Source organism: Aptenodytes forsteri, unplaced genomic scaffold, assembly GCF_000699145.1.
Source record: "Aptenodytes forsteri isolate BGI_AS27 unplaced genomic scaffold, ASM69914v1 Scaffold96, whole genome shotgun sequence".
Lineage (NCBI taxonomy): Eukaryota > Metazoa > Chordata > Aves > Sphenisciformes > Spheniscidae > Aptenodytes > Aptenodytes forsteri.
The window spans coordinates 3,323,245-3,348,336 of NW_008795029.1; the positions used below are offsets into that span (position 1 = coordinate 3,323,245).

Consider the following 25,092-nt stretch of genomic DNA (forward strand, 5'->3'; position numbering starts at 1 on the left):
AAATCCTTAGCCCTACCCAGCGTAAGTAACTCTACACCCAGAAAAACAGATGCCTCCACAGGGGTGTTTATTTATTTAATAACTTGTAAATTAATATATTTTCCTGCCCTTTTCTGAAATGCTGGAGTCAGCCTCCCTTTCAGGGACCAGTCAGAAGGAAAGCCTGCGATAAAAGGAGTTTCCAAACTCTGTAAACACTAGAATGAGGGGTTAAGCAGTAAGAAATCTAGTCAAACGCAGCCGACCTCTCCCATTTCTAATTACACCCTAAGGTGATATTTTGTGAACAGCTTTCTCGCTCTCTTCCACCTATTACAAGAACATTTTGCAAATTCACTGCACCCCCGGATAAACACTGGGCAAAACACCAACTTCAATCCCACCCCTCTTACTCCCTGGCAAAGACTGACTTTTTCCTAAGGCTGAGCTCAGGTGCAGCCCACATTTGGACTCTGAAAGGAAACTATTTTGAAAGATGCATTTAAATGGCATCCTGTGAGTCTAAGAAAGTTCACATATGAAGAAATCTCACTTAATAAGAACCGAGCTTTATTAATACCATGCTTTCAAATTTGATACTTGCGCACTTCTGTGCTTCATTCTGCTACCGCAGTTTTTTCTGTGCTTCTGCCATGCAGTGCAAGAAGGGGCTCTGTAGTCTTGCAGCTTTTTAAAAGTGTTTTGCCCACAAACATGTCTCTGTGTAGGCTCAACATCTTCCTTCAAGGGGTCTGCTGACGCTGACTCAGATCGTGGTTCTGAGTCACCATCCATGCTGTCCTAAAGACTCACAAGTTACTACTTTACAGATAGAAATACAAATGTAAATATAAACTTAGGTAGATAAACAGAAAGCTTTGATTGGCTTGACTGTAATTTTGATAAAGGATACCTGGGGAAAGGTCTTTGTTTTTCTCTGATCTTTTTCAGAAAGCAATACTGATTGCTATTCGGATGGAAAAGGCCAGCAGTACAAAGGATGCATCTTCCTATCACCCAGAGCGATAAGCAGTTAATCAAGGACTGAGTTATTGACATGTGTAGAAGTATCACTGTACTTCACAAAAATCCTTAATGCAGTTTCAGAACGCAGATAAGCATCGCCATCCCTATTCCACATTATAAGAAATAAGGTGCCAAAGTGGTGAAAGTAGCCTCTGTTAGTACACTCTTGTTTTAAAGATTAGGGTTAGGGCAACAGAAGTGCTGAGTATTAAGGAGAAGACACTGAGAGTGTGTTTTCATTGCTAGGAAGGAACAACTCTGAACTGAAAAAGCACAAAAAAAAAGGCAACTATGCCTTAGGATACCAGGGGCACTACGTAGGGAGCAGAGGAGATGCAGGGCCAAGTGTTCTACAGCGGGGCCGTGGCCAGCCTGCTCTAGAGATGGCTCACGACGAGCAGTGAGGATACAAGCCCCTCTGCCCTGCATGGCTATGGGAACAGGCATCACATCCCAGAACCGGGGCATTGAAGCAACGCAGAGGTAATCTTAGAGTCACCCCTGCGCTGTCAGAATTACTTCAGGTTCTGCGTGTCTGAAAGTGAACACTCAAAATGGAAAACTAAGGCCGAAGCAGCTTGCGAAAACCACACCAGGCAGAAGCACTGATGTTGATGTCTCCATTACAGATCCATGCACCCTTCTGCAGCACCCACCCCTTCTCTGTTCCCGCAGAGCATTACGATTTGGAAGCACATGGGAATTTGAACTTGCAAAGCAGGGGTGGGGAAAATCACCTGCTGAGGCACCGCAGAGAGCTAGTAAGGGCCTCATCAGATGGAAGGTTCCTTCCTGAAAATGGGCAAAGCTATTCTTAGTTTTCCATTTATCTCTTCCTTCTGAATGCGCCTGGCAGTTGCACTGCCCTTTTGCCTCCCGTGGACTTCACGCTGTTGCATGCACACTTGGCTGCTTGTAACACAGCCCAAATTAGGAATAAAATCTTTGGCTTCTGAAATAAGGCTATAATGAACACCCAGAGAAAATTTCAGATAAGTTCTATTTTTCAACTCTGCAAAACAGAACATGCAATAAGGAATTTAGCTTTCATTTAATTTGTTAATTGCACATGATCCTTTTCATGTGGTACTTCCAGCCACTATGAGCTTTCTGGGCAGAGGCACACTGGTATCTACCTCTACTCCCCCCAAAAGAGACAATTATTTGTAAAATATCATACTTGAAGATCTTAAACACAGCCAAAATATAACAACTCCATTAAGATGGATAAGTATTCACTTATACATATTCACAATAGGAAAAAAAAACAAGTAGAGCTGGCAAAAAACGTTTGGTAAATGTTAAATCAGATAAAAACGCAGCTTTGGTGTCCTCTCATTAGTGTACACATGACTGCTTTCAGATGGGGACAATCCAGAAAAAAAAGGAATGGGAAGGCAGGACAGAGAAAAGGCTTCTTCGTGTTGGTGGCAACACGCTGTTGTTTCAGCTCAACTGCATTTGAAACCCTCCGTGAGAACATGAAAGCATGCCTTCGGCAAACGTGGCTCCACCTGCCTCCTCCGCCTGAGGGGATGCAAACCAGCGCTCTCCACTGCCCAGGAGATGGCTCTTGGGATACACAGGCACTGTTGTCTTTTATGAATAAAGGAACCGGCGAACGGAGCATAGGGTGAGACTGCTCTGTCACCACAAGCCCTTCAGCATTTTAAGTTAAAAGAAGAAGTACTTCACCCATGAGTGAGCGATGCATCTGCCATTCAAAGACGCTCAGCAGAGAAATGCTCTTGATTCCAAGTTCGCCCATCCAAAGGAGGCAGAGCCATATACTCAGCAGAGAAATGCTCTTGATTCGCCCATCCAAAGGAGGCAGAGCCATATCCTGGAAAAGTAGGGTTGATACCAAGTGGGTGTCAGACTTCTGTCAGAGCTGCATCTTTGCCACTACTGAAGTGAAGGGTTTCACTCTGGCAACAGGATCATTCCTTTAGGAACGATACTAATTACAGAACACATTCATTGAGATCCAGGAAAAAAATAGAGTGGTTTTACTCAACTCTTTAATAGCGGGGATGAATCATTTTCATACTGCTTTACACCACCATCTTAAAGGAAAAATATCCCTTTAACACCACAGCATGGACTGCTTTCTTCTTTACCCTCTTGACAGAAAGCCTGTGTCATGACATGAAGCCTATAGGGTTTGCCTAACAACAAATAGAGTATTTCACTGCTTGTAAAAGAGGCACAAGAAAACACACATGGGAATTTGTCAAATCCACGCACCAACAAGAGGAAGTATCCCAATAATTATAATCAATCAAAATTTGAACGCCCTTAAACTTCCCCAGGCCTTTCTCATTAAGAGGTGAACATTGTACCCACTTGTCTGAAATACGGAATTTTCTGCCTGTGGTTGTAGCGGTAGCTGCAGTTGCAGACCCCTCTGTCAACAGTTTATAACAAAAAAAGCCCATTTAAGAGGTGTGTCATCCTCACCTAATTCTACCCAACATACTGTACATAATGCAAAGGTCAGAAAACATGTTTTGTTGAATGTTTTTTAAAAAGAGTTCTCACGGCTGTAAAACCTTACACTTTACCCTTTCAGAAGGGAAAAACACATGTCTTTTGGTGTGCCAGATGCTGGTTGGCATCAGCTGAGGGAAGCTACTGGTGCCGACACTTGAAAGGAAAAGAACCACTTGCCGTGGTTCAAGTATCAGCATCAGCAGTTGCGCTGTTATAGGAGAAGGAAGAGAGACCCGTGTGATACCAAAGCAGCCAGTGGTTGGTGAAACCACCGGAGAGGGATGCCAGCTGGGAGAGTACAGAGGACAACTTATTTATTTTGATTTAAACTTTCAGAAGAGAATTAAGGACAGTTGAATACATACCTCTGAAGGTCTTTGCGCAGACTTCTGAGCATGCTGCTTCTCCTACAGAGCTCAGAGCCTAGGACTGAGCAAGGCTTTCCCTGCAATTACACCTCTCATTGCCAGTACAAACTAATGACACAAATTGCAGAGAGCTTGGTCGCTAGCAGGTACGTGTAGTGGATGCACCACTGCAGCTAAACACAGTGAGCTTCTTAAAAGCTTAAAGGTGGCACAGATGAGCAAAACAGATATTTATTACAACTGCTCAACAATTAATGAGTTACATCCTTACTCTCTTCTGACTGATGGAATAATAATGCAAGAATCCAATAAATTAACCAGAAAACAAAAAAAACCCACCAGCCTTTGCAAGGCTTCCAAAGCAGAAAGCTGACAAAAACCATACAGACATCTCACATGACTGACTTCAATCCTTTATGTTGACAGTCCATTTATTCCTTTTTCCATTGCCACAAAATTTACACATGTACAGCTTACTCAGCAGCAAATCTCTCAGGTGCATTGAATGAGCAGATGCCTGCAGGTTTGCTCTCCTTGGCATGACATCCATGATAAATTACATTTAAATTTAGAATTGGCAAGTACAAATCCTATGGCTCAGTTTCAAACACTCTAGGATGTAAAACCAAACAACTTGGCACCAAGTTTAAAAATACATACAGCATATCTAGGAACTAATACCGTATGCACTGAACAACTTGAAGACATCTGTACCATTTATGATTATAAATTGATCAGCCTAGGGGTTACCACTGTACCAGCTTACCTAAAAAGCGAGTCTGAGTGCCCTGTAAAGCGGAACTTTGGACAGCAGCAAATTATTAAAATACGTAAGGAACTCATAATTTGAAAGCAGTTTAGTTGCATTTATTTTTACGATTGTTCAAGTGTGAAGGTGTTACTCTATGCTATCATTTATGGGAATGTAAAATGCGTATGTGGTTTCAAAATGGTAGAAGACTAGGAAGAACAAAAGAAAAAGCATATTATGCCTAGGAAGCTGACTGATAAGGAGCAATTCCTGTCTTGAGAGTATTTTGCCCAGAGTATTTTGCCCAGTCTTCCTCTGTTGGAAGGTGTCTTCCATAAAGGATCCTCACAGGAATGAGGCTTAAGAGTAAGTGAATAAGTGTGTACATATAGAAACTGAATACTGTGCTAAGCACCTTCCTTCTTCCTCAGGTTAACAAGGCAAAAAACCTCAACCCACATGCATTTTTTATGCTCTATTTATTTTAAAAGGGAAAAGGTTAATCAGATTGATTTGAGGGACTTCTCAGCATGAACAAATGTTTTGCAAGCTCTAGCACTATGAAACTATTCAGTTACATCACATACCAATAGATTAAACTACTTCTGGTTAGTTATATTATAGCTATGCATTTTAAGTGGCAACTGTGTGAACAACAGGCATTCCACCACTTTTGGCTCGATAAATGCCCTTGATGTTACGAGATGTTACACATCCTCCAAAGCCTACAGGACAGATACAGAAACGGCTTGTTCCGGGAAGGAAGAGTAGGTAAATCAAACGCATTAGAAAGAGCATAATACTGTTTTTAAATCTCCGTCGACTTCTGTAGAATACCTGGACAAGCGCCCTTCTAAAAAGATGTAGTCAGAAAGTAATAATTTGGCTTAATATTACTCCCTAACTCTACACAGGAGAGAGAGAGGCAGCTGAAGGCTGGGACACTGACATCTAGTGGCTGCCGTGCAAGGTCTAACATTTAACAAATCCTGCTTAGGGTAAAAAGACTACTAATATAAATCACTCATGGGGCATTTGTAACTTGCCTGCTATATTCTTATTAACAGAAAACTTGCTATTTTTTTCAATTTTGTCCTAACCCTGCTTTTTAAATATCATGGACAACTGAAATTCTCTCAAGCGGAAGAATGAAGGTAATCTTTCTGTACGCAGCACGTACATTTGTTCCTGTAGGCTGCACTGACATAAATGAAAGCTGACTGCTTATATGAAACTCTAAATATTAGAGTTTAAGAGAATATTGTAAGCTTTTATACCCTCACAACTACAAAATAAAATAGTATGCTGTCATGCAATACTTAAATGATCTGATGTGATCCAAACAGTTATAAATTATATAACTTAATACACTATTTTCTCCAAAATTCTTGCGTCTATTCAGCTCTGATTACAGAAAATATGTTGATCGTAGCTGTACATACTCCTTAGCAACTCTTTGTTTTATCGAATTTTTGCACTGGTTATGACAAACTCATTTTGATGAGGTAGCATTTAAGAGAGCCCTGTGTGAAGACGTGTTGAATAGTTTCTGGTAAAACTCTTGTGCTTAGACATTGGAAGAAACTGTTGAGAAAGAGGAGACTGACCTCTGTACACTTTATAATCGATAGCTGGTGAAAGGGAACAAACAAATGATTGAACAAATTCACATTTGGTGAAAACTAGTCCAATTCCACTAGCCTTGAGATCAATGATACTGCATTAATTTACTCTTTTTTTTCCCCTTAAATAGATGTTACTGAATGCACAATACATCCAGAGGCATAAATGCTCATCATCATTAATGTAATGTCTCCTTACCCCTAACTATTTCTCCAAAGTGGAAGCCAACTAGTTAAGTCTTCGGGCTTATTCACATTTATTTTCTGTGAGAAGTGCCAGGAATTGCATTTATAACTACGCTGCATTTAGCTAGAAATTACCGTATGTTTCAGGCTACAAATAAAACTAAAAGTTATATTCCACCAGTTCATGATTTAAAATAAAGTAAATAAAACACATAATTGAAGACTAAACGAATTACGATAATCAAACAGGAATTATAAAAGCATCTTTGGTTGTTTAATGCGAACTTTAAAATGGTTAATAAAAAAAGCTGGAGTTGCAACATGGCATAGAGCAGCAGCCCTTCCTCAGCAACGCTACTGTTACATGTCCAAGCACTTCAATAATGAGGAAGTTAATCTCACTGGGAGAAAACAAAAGGCTGGATGTAATCAATCTATACATCTAAGACTTAAAAATACAAATTTAAAATTTTGGCAACAAGTAAAAAAAAGCATAATTTTTTTTGTTTTGTTACAATTCTGTATTAGGACAGATCCACGGAGCTAACTTTTATAAAAATACAACATACTGCATAAGTTTTATTTAGGGATTTAATTTATATACCACAAATACTGCTTTTAATATAAGTACAATATAATACAGTTTTATTTATGTAACTGCTGGTGTTCACTTTGGATCACGAACTGAATTGCATGCTGTGCTGTCAAAACTGTAATAAAATGGCCTCTAGTTAAACTTCTCCGAAGTATAAAATCATGCAAAAATCTACATCCTATATGATACAACCAGTACAATAATTGAAGCCAATAGCCTACAAACAGCCTGGACTATCTTCTGAGTTTGTTCTTGAAGTGTCCACAAGTCAGCCATCATTTTCTTTAGGCAGAAAGGAAGAATTTCAGTTTTGTCTGCAGAATGTCATCACGACCACTGAAACCAGCAACAATGCGCAGTTATCAGTCAACAAATCTTCATTACCTAATGCAGTTCAGAGCGCACTTTTAGTCCATATTGACAAGCCTGGGGTTAGGAAGTTTTACGTTTTCCTCCTGTGACTACTGGTCGTGCATATTCCACAAAATCATCTATAAGAACAGGCCACGCTCCTAAAGAGAAGTCAAGCAATTCAGAAATTAATGTATCATTATTAGCAACAAATGGGTGTAGTCTCTAAATACAAAGGATCAGAAGCTCACTTTGACATTTCTGCCCTAGTCTGGCTTTAACACACGATACGATAAACACTTGGAAAAAAGCGCCTAACTAATAAATTAAACATTTGAATCTCTTCTTACAGCAATAGTTCTTAGTACAAACAAAACATATTTAAAGCATAATCCACGCTACAAAGTTTATAAACATTAGTTGATAGCAAAACCATGGCATTCCTATTAGAGCCATTCATAACTTAGGAAGTATTTCTGTACACAGTCATTCCAAAATAGGATTTGCAGGATTAGTAACAGAGTGTAAATTGCTTTTAGGTTCGTAAAAAAAATGCTCACGTAGACATTCTTGCAAATAGAAGAATGATGTATTTCCTTGCAGTTAGCAGCACTTTTGTACAAAAAGTACAGTTTCACTGAGACTCTTGCAGCATAACGGGTTCAAATAGCGTGCGCTATATCATGGTGTGACAGTATCTTTACTTTTATTTACATACTACAGCAAACTAGTTAACCTTCTTATCTTTACTGTTTTGGCAACAAGTATGACTATATTTGCAGCTAAACCTCTAAGGGTAAACAAATTAAGACAGAAGGTAGCAGCATGTTCTGTCGTTTGTTTATAGCAATATTTTAATTCTGCTGTACCAATTTTTAAAGAGATTCAAGTACTGCTTACCTTCTTCATCATAGTTGGACATATCATCTGCAATCATATTTCCAAAGTCTAACAAAAGATTCCAAGTATCTTTTGGAATTGATCTTTTATGATGTTCCTATAAAGGAGGAAAAATGGTACTGTTCAATCCAAACTATTTTCAAATTCCACAGTAGTATTTTGATATACTGACATATACAGAAATACATGTTTTACAAGTATTTCTTCTTCTTCTCTCTCTCTCTCTTTTGTTTTTTTTAAATGAAGCTCAGAGCTTCCAAAGAAAGCTACAAAATAAATTACAACTGAAGGCGGCAAAAAAGTATAAGTCGTCTTTGATAGTCATTTATTTCTTCCATTCTGCTTTTAGGGTATGTGTTCCTAACTTGTTATGGAAAAGAATAAACCAAATGCACTTTATACTTCTACTTAATGGCATCCATTCCAGGTTTTGAAACTGTGCAGCCACAGGTTAGCATTCTGCCACTTCAACTTGAGGCCTTTTTTCCTTATCCCTTTTTACTCACACCTACCCAGTCTCTCTTTCAACCTGTTGGTTACAGTTGCACCTTCGCTCTTCCCACTTACTCCCAGACTACCTTCCGGATCCGTCATCTCGGCCTCTCTTCAGCTGTTCTCTCCTTCACCATAATGCACTACCTGCATTTGCTCCACTTCTGTCCAGTCTCCTTTTTCCCAGTCTGCCCTATTCTCCACTACCACCTCTTGTCCGATTTCAAGTACGCTCTTTCTGCATCACCCCATTCACAAGTCCTAGTTGCCACCCTGGCCAGTTTGAGCAGCACTCCAAAAACTTCAGTCCCAATCAGCGTTCTCTCAGCTTTTAAAATAAACACTCCCAAGAAGAGAGAGTGTGTGGGGAAACACAACTACTAAGCAGTTGTGAGCTGTAGGATCAAGTCAGACCATTCACATCTCCCTTCATCTGGTGATACTGCTGTGTTACCTGAAGATAGCAGGGGTGAGTAATAGGGAATTAAATTTCAACACCTAGTTCTGGTTTGCAGAGAAAAGTTGCAACTGCACGAAAAGACTTAATCGGTGAAGGGTTGGGTTTTTTTGTGGTTTTGGTTTTGTGTTGTGGGTTTTTTTGTTTAGTTGGTTGGGTTTTTTTTTTTTTAAGCAGCAATACTCTGAAGTATTGAGAAGAACAAACTGCATTTCAAAAATCTGGAACTTGATCAAAATGAAGTTGATGTCCAAAACAACAGCAAACATGTCCTCTCACTCAAGCCAAATGTCGTATCTTGACTGCAAAAAATATGACAAGCAAACATAACTTCTGGAAAAGGTTCCTTAAAACAAACAAAACACAAACAAAAAAAACCCCTCATCCTAAAGAGTCCTAAGTTGCTTCTTTCTTAGGTTGAATTTTTTTAATCTAAACACTTCTTCTAAAGTAAACATTCAGGTTAAATATTTGTAGCAAAGCAAGACACTTTATACCAGATCATCTAGATTATTTCTTGAAGTTAGGTATTTGAGAACTGTCTGTTGCAACAAACTTGAACACATAGCCAAGTGGGAAAAAAACATTAGGACATTTCTTCAGTTACTTCTATAGATCGGAATTTGGATGTGTTAAGTGTATTAAGGCAGTTAAAATGCGAAATGTTTTCACAAGTTCTCTTGATGAAACTGGTACATTATTCAGTGAATAAGTATACTGTCCAAAAATTTAGAAAAAAACTTCAGAAAATATTGCAAAAAAGTATACACTTTCCCTATTAAGCATTGGTGATTATGAGACAAAATGCAGAAAGACTTCTTAATTCTCCTGAACTACAGATAAAAAGATAAATTGAAAAAAAAAATCAAGATAAATTATACATTATGTAACATTATATAAGGTATTTTCTTTGCAAGTACATAGAAATGCAAATGTAGAAACATGGATGAATGAATCAGGTCTTTAATAAGAATATTTTGCAATTTCTGAAGTTTAATTTATGCATCTTTACCTCACTGCCCACAGAATTGCAGTGGGAATAGAAAACTGTCAAGATCAGTTCACAACTATTATCTAAACACTGAGTCAAAATAATTACTCAGACAAGAACTTTCGCTTAAAAAGAAAAGTCTCTCAGGTTAAGTCAGTCATAACAGAATTGATAGTTAAAAAAGACTGAGTTTATGCATTAATACTACAAAAGGCAGAGCATGGTAAAATACATGGTTGACAATAATCACAGCTGTCTTGAGAATAAAGACAACGTAGGTTCAATCTACAATCATGGCTTCATTTCATGCAGAAGCCTTCATAAGTAGGAGGATACAGGATCAAGGAAGCAGAATGCTCTATTGCTTTGCTACATCTTTTTGCGTTCTTTGCAATTAGAAAATTATATAGAGAAGATTTAATTTGGCTTGATTTAAGACTATTTTATATCAGTTTTCAAAAAGGAAAGAGTTCAAAGGAAGTATTCAGACGTCCTGTCTTTTTCTCTATTGTAAGCACACAGCCTACAAGCCAGACTACTGTGGACTAAGATAGTCAGGAAGGAATACAGTACGTACTTACCAACAAAAATTTATTCCAAAGATCTAGAAATTTAAACCTTCCTGACAAGACTAAATTCCAATATGCAATTGCCATTTCTAGATCTGCAACAGACAAAACAACATGTAAATATTACAGCACATTGTATGCAATAAAACTCTTATGGTTAAACAATTTATGCTACATCCAGTATATTATGATACAAATGAATAACATTCTTTTAAAATCACCACAAAAATTATAAGGAACTGTTTTCTACTCTCACTGACCCGAAAGGCAGAAGACAAGCAGTAATGGTATAAATTGTATATTGAATACTGCAGTCATAAAGACTAAAATCTTTTTGTCACCATCCAGCAGTGCCGGATTAAAGCTACTTTCAATCTACAGAAACAGAACAAAATAGCTATCAATAACTCTGTCTACAAATTAAAAAAAAAAAAAAAAAGAAAAAAAGATACACACAAACACAGCAAATATTGATAGAAACCCAAACATTTAAGTCTGCAGGTGCCAATTCCTGTTAATTTATTGCATTTTAGACATACTTGACTTTAAAGGGAATTTAAGGACACGAGGGGATTAAAAAAAAGATTTGTCTGGTACATGATAATTCTACAGCACCCCTTACAGCAATAATTCTCTTCTTCTGGAATCGTTTAGCCGACAAACACCTACACCCAATACTGAAAACATAAGTCCAAGAAAGCAGCCCTTATTCTGCACCATGACCATTGATCTGAGAGCAGAGCTCAGCTCGTGCATACCAACAGGAGGATGCTGCACTGCCACACATTCAAGCGGAAAAGTAGGAGCAATATTAGATGCGGCACAAGGGTAGAAAGGATGTTTTCTTGAAGGCCTGTTTTCATTCTCAGCAATTCACAATAGCTAATGGCTTCTGTGCTTGGTCCCACAGGTAACAGCACTAAATGTATGCACACTGCTGTGCAACCACAGAATAAAGCACAGCCTTTCTTAAACTACAAGAAGATTTCAGTTTGTGCTTTCAGTGTAAAGTAAATATAAACAAAATATGAAACTTAATAGAAAGTATTGTCATAGCAGATAAGATGGAAGCTTGACCTCTGCCTACAAGAAAGGAGCATGGTATTTTAAACTGTACATATCACATTACAAACCAAAGGACACCCTGCCACCTGAAATCAAGTTTCAAGTCTGAAAGAGATGTTCCAGATTTTAACATAGCCAGTTCCCTAGAGTCTGTATCATAGAAGGCTGGGGCCCAGACAAAGTGCAATAGTTAAGTTGTAGAGAAATGCAGTATCCTTGTACCTAGCTACCAGCCAGACAGGGCTGCCGGTGTTTGTTTACTATGATCGGAGTGCTTTTCAGTACAGTACTTGCTTTATGCCCTAATAAAGTTCCTTCAGTCCTTCCTGTCTTTGCCACCATGCTCACTTTTCACAGAAAATAAGTAGAAGAGAATAGTTGATAGCATTTACTTGCTGTTTAGATATGCAGATTAATTATTCATATCTGTTATCCCAAATGAAAAGCAAAAGAAATGGGAAGGGAGAAACTTAAGGGTTTCTAAACTTCACGGTGAAGTGACTGGCTTTGATCCCATTCACTCAGGCTTCATTACGAAGACTCAACCTTTCCAAGCCAACCTTGCAAATCTATCACGTGACAACATTAAGCAAAATGCACTTTGAAGAAAAAACACTTTAATAGCAGAAGAGTTGTTATACTTCTGATGAAATATTCCCTGGAAAAAGGCAGAAGGTACAGGCAAGCAAACAAGGATGGTGAAAGGTGCCACAAAAAAGTTAAAAGGGAAAGAAGAGGCCACACTTCCTTGGTTTATTTGGGTATGTGTCAAATTTACTATTAAGTTAAGGTGAACTTGATTATTGCAAAACTGTATTTAACACAATGCATGTGAAAGACTATCTTAATTAAGTTGATACTTGAGGGGTACATTACATGTGTGTGCACATCGATTCTCCTGCGCAAAGATACAGGAATTATTTCCTATAATGTACAACAAAAGCTTATCCTGCTGAGGATGCCGCTCTGTAGTGGCCGAAACCAGTCCATGCTGGAGCTGCTCTCCCCATTAAGCACACAGAGGGAAGTCCTGATCTTGGTTAAAATTAGCTCAAAGGAAAAAAAAATTAAGAAAGTAAATCTTCCTCACCTGGTTCACTGCGATCACACAAACTCATGAACTAACACAAGAGATATTTGAACAAAAGGACTAGATGGGACTATCACTTTTGGTAGCGGTATCAGTTTATGCAATCTTAAAGTATTTGAGAAAACTAGGCCTTCAGGGGTGCTACATTCTCAGGGGATATGGCTACGCTTTTGTTTGAAGACAGTTCCCTACCTAGATTGAAAAATTTAGCACTGAAGGACAGAAAAGAGCATTTTTCTGCTTTAAAGGGAAGACCTAATTACAAAGAGTTCCAGTTCTACATTAGGATGCTGATAGTAGTATCAATAAACGGTAATGATGTGGAGTTTGTGTATCCGCTACAATTAGTGCAGCACTAAAAGATTAAAAAAAAAAAAAAAGGCCTTATGCCATGGGAGTTCTGCATCCCCACAAGAAGATGCTTTTGCAAGGCATGGATTTCTTAGGCAGTCTTAGGAATACCTATTTCAATGCTGCATAGATATGAAGGCACCATTACAAATAAAATAAAATCAAACTACAATTACAAAAATACACTGGTTTTGTACCAAAAAATATGCTTCCCACATTATAGACTAATAATGCAAGTTTTATAAACAGGAAGGAAAAGACAGATGCATGAATCTCTGGAAACTAATGCCTAAGCAAGGACCAGTTTAGAAGAGACTTCATTGCAAACATCTATGTTCATAACCAAAACATAAAATTGCTAAATTGTTAATGTTTAAAGAACATCATAAAAATACCACATCATATACTGTACATTATACAACGGTTTGAGCTTTCCCTTCACCTCAAAATATTTTCAGCGTCAATATCTAGCGAGTGTTGTATGTCATGCAGCCCCTTCAGTATAATGGCTTTATAGTCCAAAGTTTTCACATACACTGAAACAAAGCTTCAATATCTAGATATTCAGCTTTCTGGATATCTAGCCTAGTTGTGGCTACATACAGCATCTATAAAGCCTTCTGTAGTAAAACCCCAACAACTGAGTCACCTAAAAGTGATAATCAATTACCAATACAAAATTATTAAAACTAAAATTACTAAAATAATTTTAAGAATATATACTTATATATTTAAGTATATATTTAAGTAAAACAAGTTCAAGAAGGAGGAAAAGGTTAGTAAAACAAAGTTTAAATGATTTTAAACATTATTTTGCTAAATAACATTTATTATAGTAAACATGTTTTAGTATATTTTAAAAGGAGTTCTTTACACTTTTGAATTAAACAATCAGCTTTTCACAATCAGAAGTGAAGCATTTGCATGCAGTATGATCTATTCTGAAACATTAAAGCCTCATTCTAAAATTGTTTTTAAAAAACCCTCAGCCTCTTCTACCCTGATTGAACAGAAAGCTTGAAGTGATAACAAATTAGCACAATTAATGCAGGAGAAATACATTATCAGTTAGACAGCCTGTGTCTACTTTCAAGATTTGATCAAATGCTTATCATCTTGCTAACAAAAAAAACCAAACCAAAAAACCATTACCAGATTCTTGCATGAATTAAAAAAAAAATCAAATTAAGTTCCTCATCCCTTTGCTATGATTTTGGACAAGGACAATGAAGTCATTGCACACAAGTAATCAAGAAAGTGAGAAAACAGAAAGATAAATCAACAGATAGCAAGGAATTGGCTGGAGAGTAGGATTTATGAGGAACATGAAATGAAGTTCATTTAGACCTGCTGTGCCAAAACAGCACTCTGGGACTGCAGCACTTACTTGTCATCCTCTGCCAAACAGAGCTTTCCAGCTCTCAGACTGCTCTACCAACAGAGCTGTTCATGCAGTCATGTCTGAAGCTGTCAGAATATTAAAACTAATTCACCTAAATTACTGATATAACTTAAAAGAAAAAAAAGCTAAAGGCACATAAATTAATATAAACTTAAAGAAAAAAAAGCTAAAGGCATTACATTGGCCTCCTAATGACATTTTAAAATCTTTAAGTTATTTATAAGAATACTTTAATATTAGCCACTGTTGCCCTCATAATCCCTAGTTAGCATATTAACTAGCTTCTGTACATTATGATGGTAGAGTCTATCATGTTTTAGAGCTTGGAAAAAAATAATTTATTTTAATTTCATCTTTTGAGATTAACAGATTGTCCCAGTATTGCCTTTTTCTTCCTTTATTGATGTTTAATCTTGTTACCAATATTGTAAAGCTTTGCTACTATATATGTTATCTCTAGGAGACTTTGGTCCTTTATTGAAATCTTGTTACCAATATTGTAAAGCTTTGCTACTATATATGTCATCTCTAGGAGACTTTGCTTTGGTTGTTATAAGTGTCAGTGCTCACCAATGTAAAACTCATTTAAAGAGTACTCTCTCAAACTACATGGGCAGCATTTTTTTTTCCCTCAAAATAACAGGATGCATCAGCCTTACCCAGCCCATCTACAGACACAAACCAACAAATTAGTAAAGAATGTAACAAAGCTTGTAGGAGGAAAAAGTTACTTTTATTAGACCAGTTAATAAGAGGCGGGGGAAGGTTTTGGAAAAGAAAATTTCAGAGCCAAGAGCCCCTTTGTTTGAGGCTTTCTCTCCCCAGTGCTTTAACCAAAACTTACTCTATAGCTTTGAAAACAAAAGAGTATCCAACAAACTCTCCTGTTCCCAACACTGCATAAAAAATTAATCTGAACAGGTGCAAGACAAATCTATTTTATCATTCAATCGCCTTGTAAAAATATATGTCATATAATTTGCCCTAAAGTATCATTTGCTTGATATTCTTTGATCTCTTTCTTCTTCTTTTCTCACTGTGATCACAGGCAAATATCATACTTCTGTAAAGCTAAAAAAACCCCGACATTGCACAAAATTATTTTGTTTCAATAAAATTCCTGGACGCTGTGCCGAAACTGGTGCAGATGTGGCAACAGTGAAAACTGGTGTCAACCTATCTCAACAATTGGATTATCACACTACCTCACCAACAAACATCAAATGAATACTTGCAAGATTCAGTGAGTTACTTGATTCCTTGTTTCCTCATCTCTGAATGATTTTAAGAGTCTTCTTTGGCCTCCTCATTACTAAGAACATGGACACAAGAATTAGTTTCTTTCCTAATCAGAATGTTTTCTTCTTCTACAAACAAATAAAATCCACATAGCAAAATAACAAGAAAATACCATCAGGCTTCAACCTAAAAACACTTCACCAAATTGCCAAAAGTTTAGAGCAAAACAGCCCTTATCTGCAATTAGGAGCTCCCCCACAGAAGGAAGAGAGAAGGGGAAAAACAGTTAAGGGGTATGATACAAATACAGGAAGTGTCTAAAGTCAGGATCCAGCTGAGCTGAATCCATTCACCCCTGCAAAGCCGCAAGCAAAGAGCTTCCCAGTGCTCTATGTTAGGGGACGTATAATGCACAGTGTCAGAGTTAAGTCCCTGTGGTGGACAGGGAAGAGTGGTGAAGCACAGCATGTGGATTTCAGAAGAGCTCTGCAGGGATTAGGCAGGGTCTGACTGTGCTTATTAACTCTGTCTCAGCTTAGAAGAAGATAGCTGTCTAACCATCAACTTGAGTGCAGCCTAATAAACCTGATCATAGCCAGTTTCAAAATCCTTCTGTCTCTGCAAATCTCTCCATGTACAATTCAGATAAACTACAACAGATGACTTAAAGTTGACTGGATATACATTTCCCAAATAAGAGCCAAACATGAGTAAAAGAATCAATGAGGCATTACTAGAATTGGCAGTTATGCCACACTTTTGCTGCTACTATTGGCCTTTTTTGATCAGAGTACCCTGTTCTATACTAAGCTTCTCTTAAATTGCTGGCATTTTCAGAAAGAAAAATGTGAACAAAAATAAAGCAAGGACCATAAACACAGACCAAGGCCATTGAAACACCTAAAATGCAGCATTTACAGACCTCTTCCAAAGTAAACATGAAATTCATTTATTGAACTCCCTCAACTTCTTCCATCCACTCACTCCTACAAACACCCTACAAATGGATCAATCGAATTCTTCATTGAAAGTGGAGGAAATCTTGATAACTAGTTGGGGGAGGGGAACAAAAGAAAAAAAAAATCCTTCCCTAATGTCTAAGTGTCTCTTCAAAGAATCTTGAGATACTGCTATGATGAAAGCCAAAGTTGATGTTGCTTCAATTAAAAAGAGCACGTTATACTCATCTGCTCATAGAAGATGCAACCTCCTTGAAGTCCACATACCGGATGCAAAGATAGTCATTCTTCTGGTCTTGAGGTAATATTTGATTCAAGTCTCAATGCCCTCCTCATGTATCATCTCTTGCTTGATCCCAGGAAGCTGGCAGAGAGAAGGAAGCACAACCTTTTGAGCCAGCAAGCAGGCGAAGGGACCACAAAGGAGTGATGAAGGACCAAATCTGCTTTTTGTTTCCATGTTGAAAGTCGAAGACCATGAAAGAATGCATTAAGTTCCTCCACGGTGCTGAAACAAACTGTAGTAAACTCCTGAGCATGAGGAATCTCCTGAACACGTGTTGTTGGGGCTCAAAGGGAGACCCATTAAGAGACTCACAGTAAGTATCAGGTTTAAAAAAAAAAAAAAAAAAAGAGCTAAGACCTTGTTTTGAGCTTGAACAGTGCCCTTAGAAACCTGAACTGCTTTGTATACAACATGACAAAAGATCTATAACCCTATTCTTTAGTACACTTATCAACCAAGAGCTAGGATGCAAAATTTCACTCAGACTGCAGTAGAAAAACCTAAAAATTGGGAGTAGAAGGTGAGATAAACCTCTCCAAATCTGCACCATGCAAAACAAAGATTTATTGTATTAAATATAGTAGCGAGAACGTGAGAGAGCAGACTAAACAGACAGAACCACAGTTATCCATAATAATTCTTTGTAAAAGTCTCCTGGCAAATCAGACCTTAATAAACTGCACCTTTTACATTACCTCAAAATGTATACAAAACACTCAGATGAAGTTTTATATATCTAAATTTTATGCCTGCCAGGTCCAATACGCAGCCATTGAGATGGCACTGCTGTGTTGAAACCTTGCTATCTTTTTTCCCCGAATTCTGTCCACCACTTAGAGAACAATAGTCTTAACAGTTATAAGCATCCATCTTTTTCTTAGATAATAATCAAATTTATTCAGATGTATTTGAAAGACATTTGGCAGTTGGGTCCTGACTAACGTTAACAAGAACATCATTTTCTGCTTAAAGAAAATCATGGTAAATCTTATGCAATATGCTTTTGCCTCCTGCATCTCATTACTTACACAAGCTATCACCTAGGGGGACTGGTACTGCTTTTACTTCTTTAAACAGCATGTGTCCAGACTGAAGCATATTACTTGACAATATTAAGCTAATAAAAGCAAATGGAAACATTCAAGTTGGATGAGACTATAGAGACAGAAGTCCTGCAGATATAAAGAGAAATAAAAATTCCCTAGTATCACTGCATGAACTGTGGAAAAAAGACTCCTATAAGAGGCAGTCCTATTTCTAGGAATGAGTATCGGTGTACTGAACTCTGTGCCTATTTTCAGGAATGACAGAATAGATGTAACTTAATTTATTGGAGACGATTCTTCCCATCTAATTACATAAAGGCAGAATTTCTTGCATTGGTTTTGAGGGGAACTGTAGAAGAAACTAAAAAAGCAATGGATGACAGGCTGTTCTAAAAATAAATACAACACAAAACTGCACACACACTGCCTCCCGGACCGCTTTCCTGGAGAAAAATCCACTGCATCGCGAAGACAACTGTGTCAGGTATCACCAAAATTCTTCTATTGCCAAAAAAACTTCTAAGGGCTTCTGTGCCTTTCCACTCCCTCCCTTACAAATGGCAGCTGGTGTAATAACAGGTACTATGCATCCTGCTGATACCTCCCGAAAGAGAAATGTTTGGGATACACAGAGATTTTTTTCAAAGATGTGCTCCAGGCAAAAAGGTTCAATGAAAACTGACAGTAATCTCAGAAACAACTTCTAGAAATTCAGTCCGAAAGCGCTGGTGTCCAAAGCGAAGCTAGACATGGTGAAATTCATCTCAGTATGCTGAAGCAACTTCAAACTGCTGCCTACCACCTTTGAGACTTCATAGAGGTCAAAGGAGGTTCTAGAAGAACCTCAGTGGTTCTCTGCCAAACTGGGAGAAAGTAACTCGTCCAAGGGGGTCAGTCCTGTAGCTAACACTGTCCAATACTCAAGTAACTCAGATAATACAACAAAGAAAAACTTTTATGAAATCTGCAACTTATACAAAGCCTGAAAAAAGTGTAGCATGGTAGAGGACAGGATTAGAATTCAAAATTATTTGGACAAATCTGAAAACCATTTGGAAAGAAGTAAGAAAGATTTCATTAAAGAGAAGTACAAAGTCATATAGCTAGTGGGAATAATCGACTGCAGAAATACAAGATCAGAATTAACTGAGTGCATTGCAGTTCTGCAGAAACCCAGTAATATAGCAGATCACAAACTGCAGACAGTATCAGTGTTATAAACATATGCAAACTTAATAATGGGATGTAAAACAAGGAGCAAAATATTTAAGGCACATAGTAGATATCTAGCTTGTTTGGGTACTACAAGACAAGAGAAAGTTAGATGAATTGGATTGCAAAGGAAAAGAGAGTTGGAAGATACAATTCCAATATCAGAGAGTTGGAAAATAAAATTTATCAGGGTAATTGGTTTTACTCAGTCTAGAGACTAAGGGAAGACGCATACATAGTTGCCAAATTTGTAAAAAGTTGTTACTAACTCTAAGGAAACATGTATTCTGCATATTTACTTTGGATGGGTAAGTATTGAACTGAAGAATCCAGGAAGAGAGATTTAAGTTATATGCGAGAAAAAAAAAAAAAAAAAATCTAAGAATAGGTTTGAGCAAGCACGGACATAGATGTACGAGACCTGCCATTGGAAATTTAAGATTATATTATGTGAAGGCAGTGGCTCCCAAACTTTTTCAGACAGAGGACCACTGCCAATCAGATCTCAAACCTTGCTGATAACTACTGAAACTGAAAAGGCAAGTTAGTATATATTGCTAGCACATCACCGAACATTTGGTTAGAAAAACATCTGTGATGAATGGTTTTGGTAGATGTTGATCCTGTCTGGCACAAGGGAATACACTATATAAGTGTTTCTCTATCTTTTAGATTTAAAGACCACCTGGCATATTAAAAAGGAACCCATGAATCACTGTATTTCCTGATGTTCTTCAGGGGGAGATGGGGCAAAAAATAAAGTAATAACTGCTGCTTAACACTTCTTAAAACAGCAGGAATAAATTTAAAAAAAAAAGTAATCTGAAACATTAAAATACTGATAGAGCAATGCACATGACTCATAACCAAAGCATCGCTGTTTGGACATTTTAGAGGTATTTCAGTAATTTCTTATAGTTTCAATATGTTAAGATAATAAACATGAAAAATAATTGCATAAATGAGTCGTCTTTGCCTATCAGACATTTTTCTGGCGAGCTCTATTCTCAAGAGTTATTTCTGTTAAAAAAAAAAAAATGCATTAGCACTTAGCCTGAAGTGCTCCTCCAACAGAAGGACCATTTTAATTATGTCTTCTTTTATAAAAAGTTTTTATTAACAATCTGCTAAGAATAAGAATTTCCCATTTGTCACTGGCACTACGTCAAATTTGCTTAGTTTTCAAATATGTGTATTCATAGGTCATGTGTATACCTGAGAATCAAGCAATATTCTTTTAGCCTACAGATCACCCCCCTAAACAATGAGTGCAACAACTACCAGACTTGGTGATTTAAGCTCCGAGTGTAATAAGAGGAAGCATTGGATAATTCACACTCCAGAAAAATCACATTAAAATATTTTGTAATTGAAAGTCAGGAAAGAATTCATTTGATTATTTCCACTTCATTAATTAAAACCATTCACTTTTATCCCTACTTGACATAAGCTTACTGACCTCTTAGTCTTCAAGTCATAATTCAAAAGTGAACGTATGGGAATGAGTAGGCAAGCACTGTCATGGGAGCATGCCACCAGAAACATTTTAAGGCAAGCAGCTAGGGCAGTAGCTTAGCAGCATCCTATACTTAAGTAGCACTGCATGTCATCTAACGCGCATGTGGGGAACAAGGGGAGGTCAACACCCTAAGATGACCTAGACAGAGCTAGGCGGAGATTTATACCAGCTCATTTGGTAACAAATCTAATTATACATTCTGTTTAACTATCTGGACTGAATTCATAAAAGCATCCTAAGCCAAGTCTCCAAACTTAGTAAGAGAGAAACAGACTTTGTACATGTATGAGATAAACTCCTGCATCTCCTTGACAATAGGGCACACAGTCCTTGGGACACAAATACCAAACACTTCTACGTTAGTTGTGGAGAGTCGGGGGGAAGATGGACAGCTTCTCATTCTAGGAGAAAATACATAGTGTGTACAGAGAAGAGGATGCAAAACAAAAAAAGCACCTAAGCCTATATTAAACGTAGCTGAACCAACTAGAATTCTCAGCTCATACAGACACTCCTGTAAGATAAATGACTGAATTTTTTTCCTTGCTGAACACTTTTTTGCTGAAAGAGAACAAACATAACTTTTAGAATAACTGCAGCAGGAAGCAGTACGTTGTAAATGCCAACCTGTAAACTTATTTTTTTCCTCCATCTCTCTGCTCCACTGAATATAACGGCATTCCCCGACAAGATTCCAACTCCAAACCTATACAGTGTTAATTTTTATTTGCATAAGCCATCACTGACCTCAATCACTCAAAAATGTCATATTAGTCAATACGCTTGCTCAGCACTCTCTTTCTACTCGACCTATAGTGATCCAAGTTCACACCAGACAGAAATATGGTCTATCTCCACTGAAATAAGAGCAGTGGCACCTGCTTATATTTATTTAATATCTAGAATCATCTTAACAAAACCAGAAAAAGTCTGACGAAAAATGATACCAAAATACTGCCATGTAAGAACTAAGCACTACATGAAATTAAGAAACAGTAAGTACTACCAGAATTATTAAAATTCCTGAAAACTAAAATCAGCAACAGTTCCAATCAACTCTTTGTACAGTTTATTTTAAGCTTAATTTTAATTTTTGCACTTCTTACTTTCTCCTGCTAATACTACAACTCTTAGCGCAAGGAGGCACTTAGGCATCTTATTGCCAAAAAGTACCATTCTTACACAACAGAGAAGACAGACTTACAAATGAAAGGGCCTCCATACCAAACAAACAGAAGTAATGGAAAACAAGTAAGTTTCCTTTTTCCTCCTCACGTCAAATAAATAGTACATTCAGTTCCATAATCTGGGTTGGGCTGCCTTCCCTTCTCCTCTCTTTGTACAGGCTTAGGTGAAAAGCTTTTGAGACCTATTTCCCAAGTACATGAGTTTCACGTTGGAACTGATCCAATTAAAACAGGAAGCCATTTGTAATATTTCTTTAGGTATCCCATAAATTCCAACCTCAGCTGTAACTGACTTACCTTTTCCGCAATCTGAAAGTACTAGGTTTTTTAATGAGGAGGGGCAAGAAAATGAACAACTACTAAGGGACTTGAATTCCAACCAGCCTCACAGAACCACTACAAGACTATTTCATTTTTGTGTCTGTAAAGGTGGCATATGACCCATGCAAGAATGACACATGTAATGAAAAATGAAATTGCTGCAAAAAATAAAGAAAAACGGAAACTGGCTAAAAGTTGCCAACAGTTCAAAAAAGGAAAAAAAAAAAAAAAAAGACACTGGGAAAGGCAAGAGATAGTATTCAAAGTAATTCCCAAGAAAGGATGTAGAACAGACGCCTCTAGTTGAGAGGGTCTAAAAGGTCTAAAAATATTCTGCAATATTCTGCTCCTTCACCTCACTACTCTTCCAACAATTTTTGAGAAAAAAGTATGTATTAACGTGCTTGCCAAGTAATGTAGACACAGAGTTAAAGTGGCTATGCTAAAAAACCCCCACTTCCTCTTACCCACAGCACAAAGAGAACAGTGATGATGGTACGGTGCTATTCTACACACAAAACAGTTTAATTCCTTCCTACACAGTCTCTTTTGAAAGTAGACATAAATGTCAAAGGATATCAGATTTCATTTTGCAATTTTTTTTCACCTATTCACAAACTATAGATTTTTTTGATTTGAAGAGAATAAACCATTGGAATTTAAATAATGTATCAATTTTACTCCAGCAATACAAGGCATTGATTGGGACAAATCTCAAACTTTATAAAGAATAATAATTTAATACTTTATAAACTGTATGCCTATTTCTATTCACTAGCTTTGAACCAAGTCCATAATACTCTTTTTCTAAACTTTACATAAAAATTGTGAGCTAAAACTAAAAATTCTTAGAAGAACAATAACTTTTGCCCAGAGTTTTCTCCCTCTTTTTAAGCCAATATGGACATCTTGTTTCAGTTGTTCTGAACAAAATGGAAAACACAAGGAGCTCACTAGCTCAGTCTTTTTAAAAAAAAATAAATTCTGACAGGTCTGTAAGAACCGCAGGAACTTCCTTTGACAAGAGGAGAGAGAATGTCAATACTAGCAGAAAACCCCATTAAATTATCTGTACCAAGGGGACATTAAAGAAGAGATGGGAAAGAGAAGTCAGCGAAAGAAATCAATAATGAATTTACTATACAATCATCAGTGAGAAAACTGTATTATTGGAAGTATTTGGAATTGACTTCACTGTCTGTAGATATTTTCTACTTACCTAGACCTTTTTGTCCAGGGTTTTTAGCAAAGTTAAAAGTAAACTGATAAAAATCTTTGAACTTTGTTGGATCCTTTAGCTCTTGTTCCAGTCTTGGCAATAAAGCTTTTAGTTTTTCTGTGGTGTCACACCTGTTCAAAAGAGGTTACATTATTTGTAAAATATTTAAGATTTTTTTACTTTTTTATTCCCCCTTCTCTTTTTTTATTTTTTAAGGTTTAGTTTCAGAGCAAAATAAAACAGTAGTTAAGATAAAAACAGAGTATCTTTCTGGAGAGCATTCTTAAAAATACAAACACTCATATGTCTTTACTAAACAATTTTAAGTGGAACATTATTTATAGGCATCCATTAAGTACACAAACCAAACAGGATTCAGTGGTTTAACTTCTTTTCTCAGCCTCTTCATGAGTTTATGAACTCAAACAATAGAAGTTATTCTGTTCTTAAAGAACATATAAACCTCACTGAAATCTGCTATCCTTTCCCCTTTTATAGCTGTTGTAACACAAGGGTGTGGGTTTTTGCTTTAATCTAGATACACATTACTTATTCCCTGCTCTACCTAAATGAAGAGCTGCGTACTATGTTTACAGTTAACATTAGAGGACTTTCCAACAAAATGAACTATTATTTGCAGTCATCCTCTCCCCACCATAGAACACTTGCAGATAAAACCTAGGGAAAAAATGAGCCTTTGACGATAGCTTGAAGGCTGACAAACCGTTTAACAGCCTGCCACAGGTAAGCTAAGATAGAATCAAGTTACTGAGATTCTAACAGAAATACATCCCTTAAAAACAGAAGACTGCAGCATTTTCAGTGAAAGCACCCGAGCTGACAAGATGCAATTTTAAAAGAAAAAGGGTTTCCCTCATGCCAAGGAATCAAATGAACATTCAAGGTTTATAGGGTATTACCAATATTTTGAATTGTACCTAGAAAGTCAAAGAGAAGGAAATAGGTTTCAAAGAAGCAGTTATCATAACTAACATCTTGCATTTGAAAGTTCTCAGTAGCTAAACGTTTTATTTTTTTAATTCTAAAGATTCAAGAATAATTTTATTAAAGGATGGATAACTACAGCAAAATCCGTAAAATGCAGATGCAGTTTTAACTGTCTGGCACGGTACAGATAGAAGTAAGTACCTTTTTGGCCTCCAGCAGTACCTGGTGGAGAAAAGAAAGAATTCTGCCAATAGTCTTCAACTGAGAACTTCAGTTTCATGGAGACTTGATCTAGTTAACAATAGGGACAAATATCATTCCTTCCCATAAGTATCCTAAAGGCGCTATATGAACTAAGCCTCAGGGAATTTATCTTCATTCAAATCTTCACCTATAGAATCACAGAATCATTGAGGTTGGAAAAGACCTCTAAGATCATCGAGTCCAACCGTCAACCCAACACCACCA

The 25,092-nt window shown here is 37.2% G+C and overlaps 1 protein-coding gene across 3 annotated transcripts in view; it reads right to left on the bottom strand.

Moving 5' to 3' along the window:
* Positions 1 to 6,582: 6,582 nt before the first annotated feature.
* The window catches only part of DCUN1D2 (defective in cullin neddylation 1 domain containing 2), a 25,962-nt gene continuing 7,452 nt past the window's right edge, over positions 6,583 to 25,092 (bottom strand). For 2 of the 3 annotated variants that reach the window (XM_009276080.1, XM_009276079.2), the window contains exons 4-7: positions 23,677 to 23,807; positions 10,793 to 10,875; positions 8,272 to 8,368; positions 6,583 to 7,532 (exon numbers count right to left, since the gene is read on the bottom strand). In XM_009276080.1, coding sequence (XP_009274355.1) covers positions 7,453 to 7,532; positions 8,272 to 8,368; positions 10,793 to 10,875; positions 23,677 to 23,807 — 391 coding nt within the window. In that variant the 3' untranslated portion in view covers positions 6,583 to 7,452. The other variant, XM_009276082.2, reaches the window with a different exon arrangement.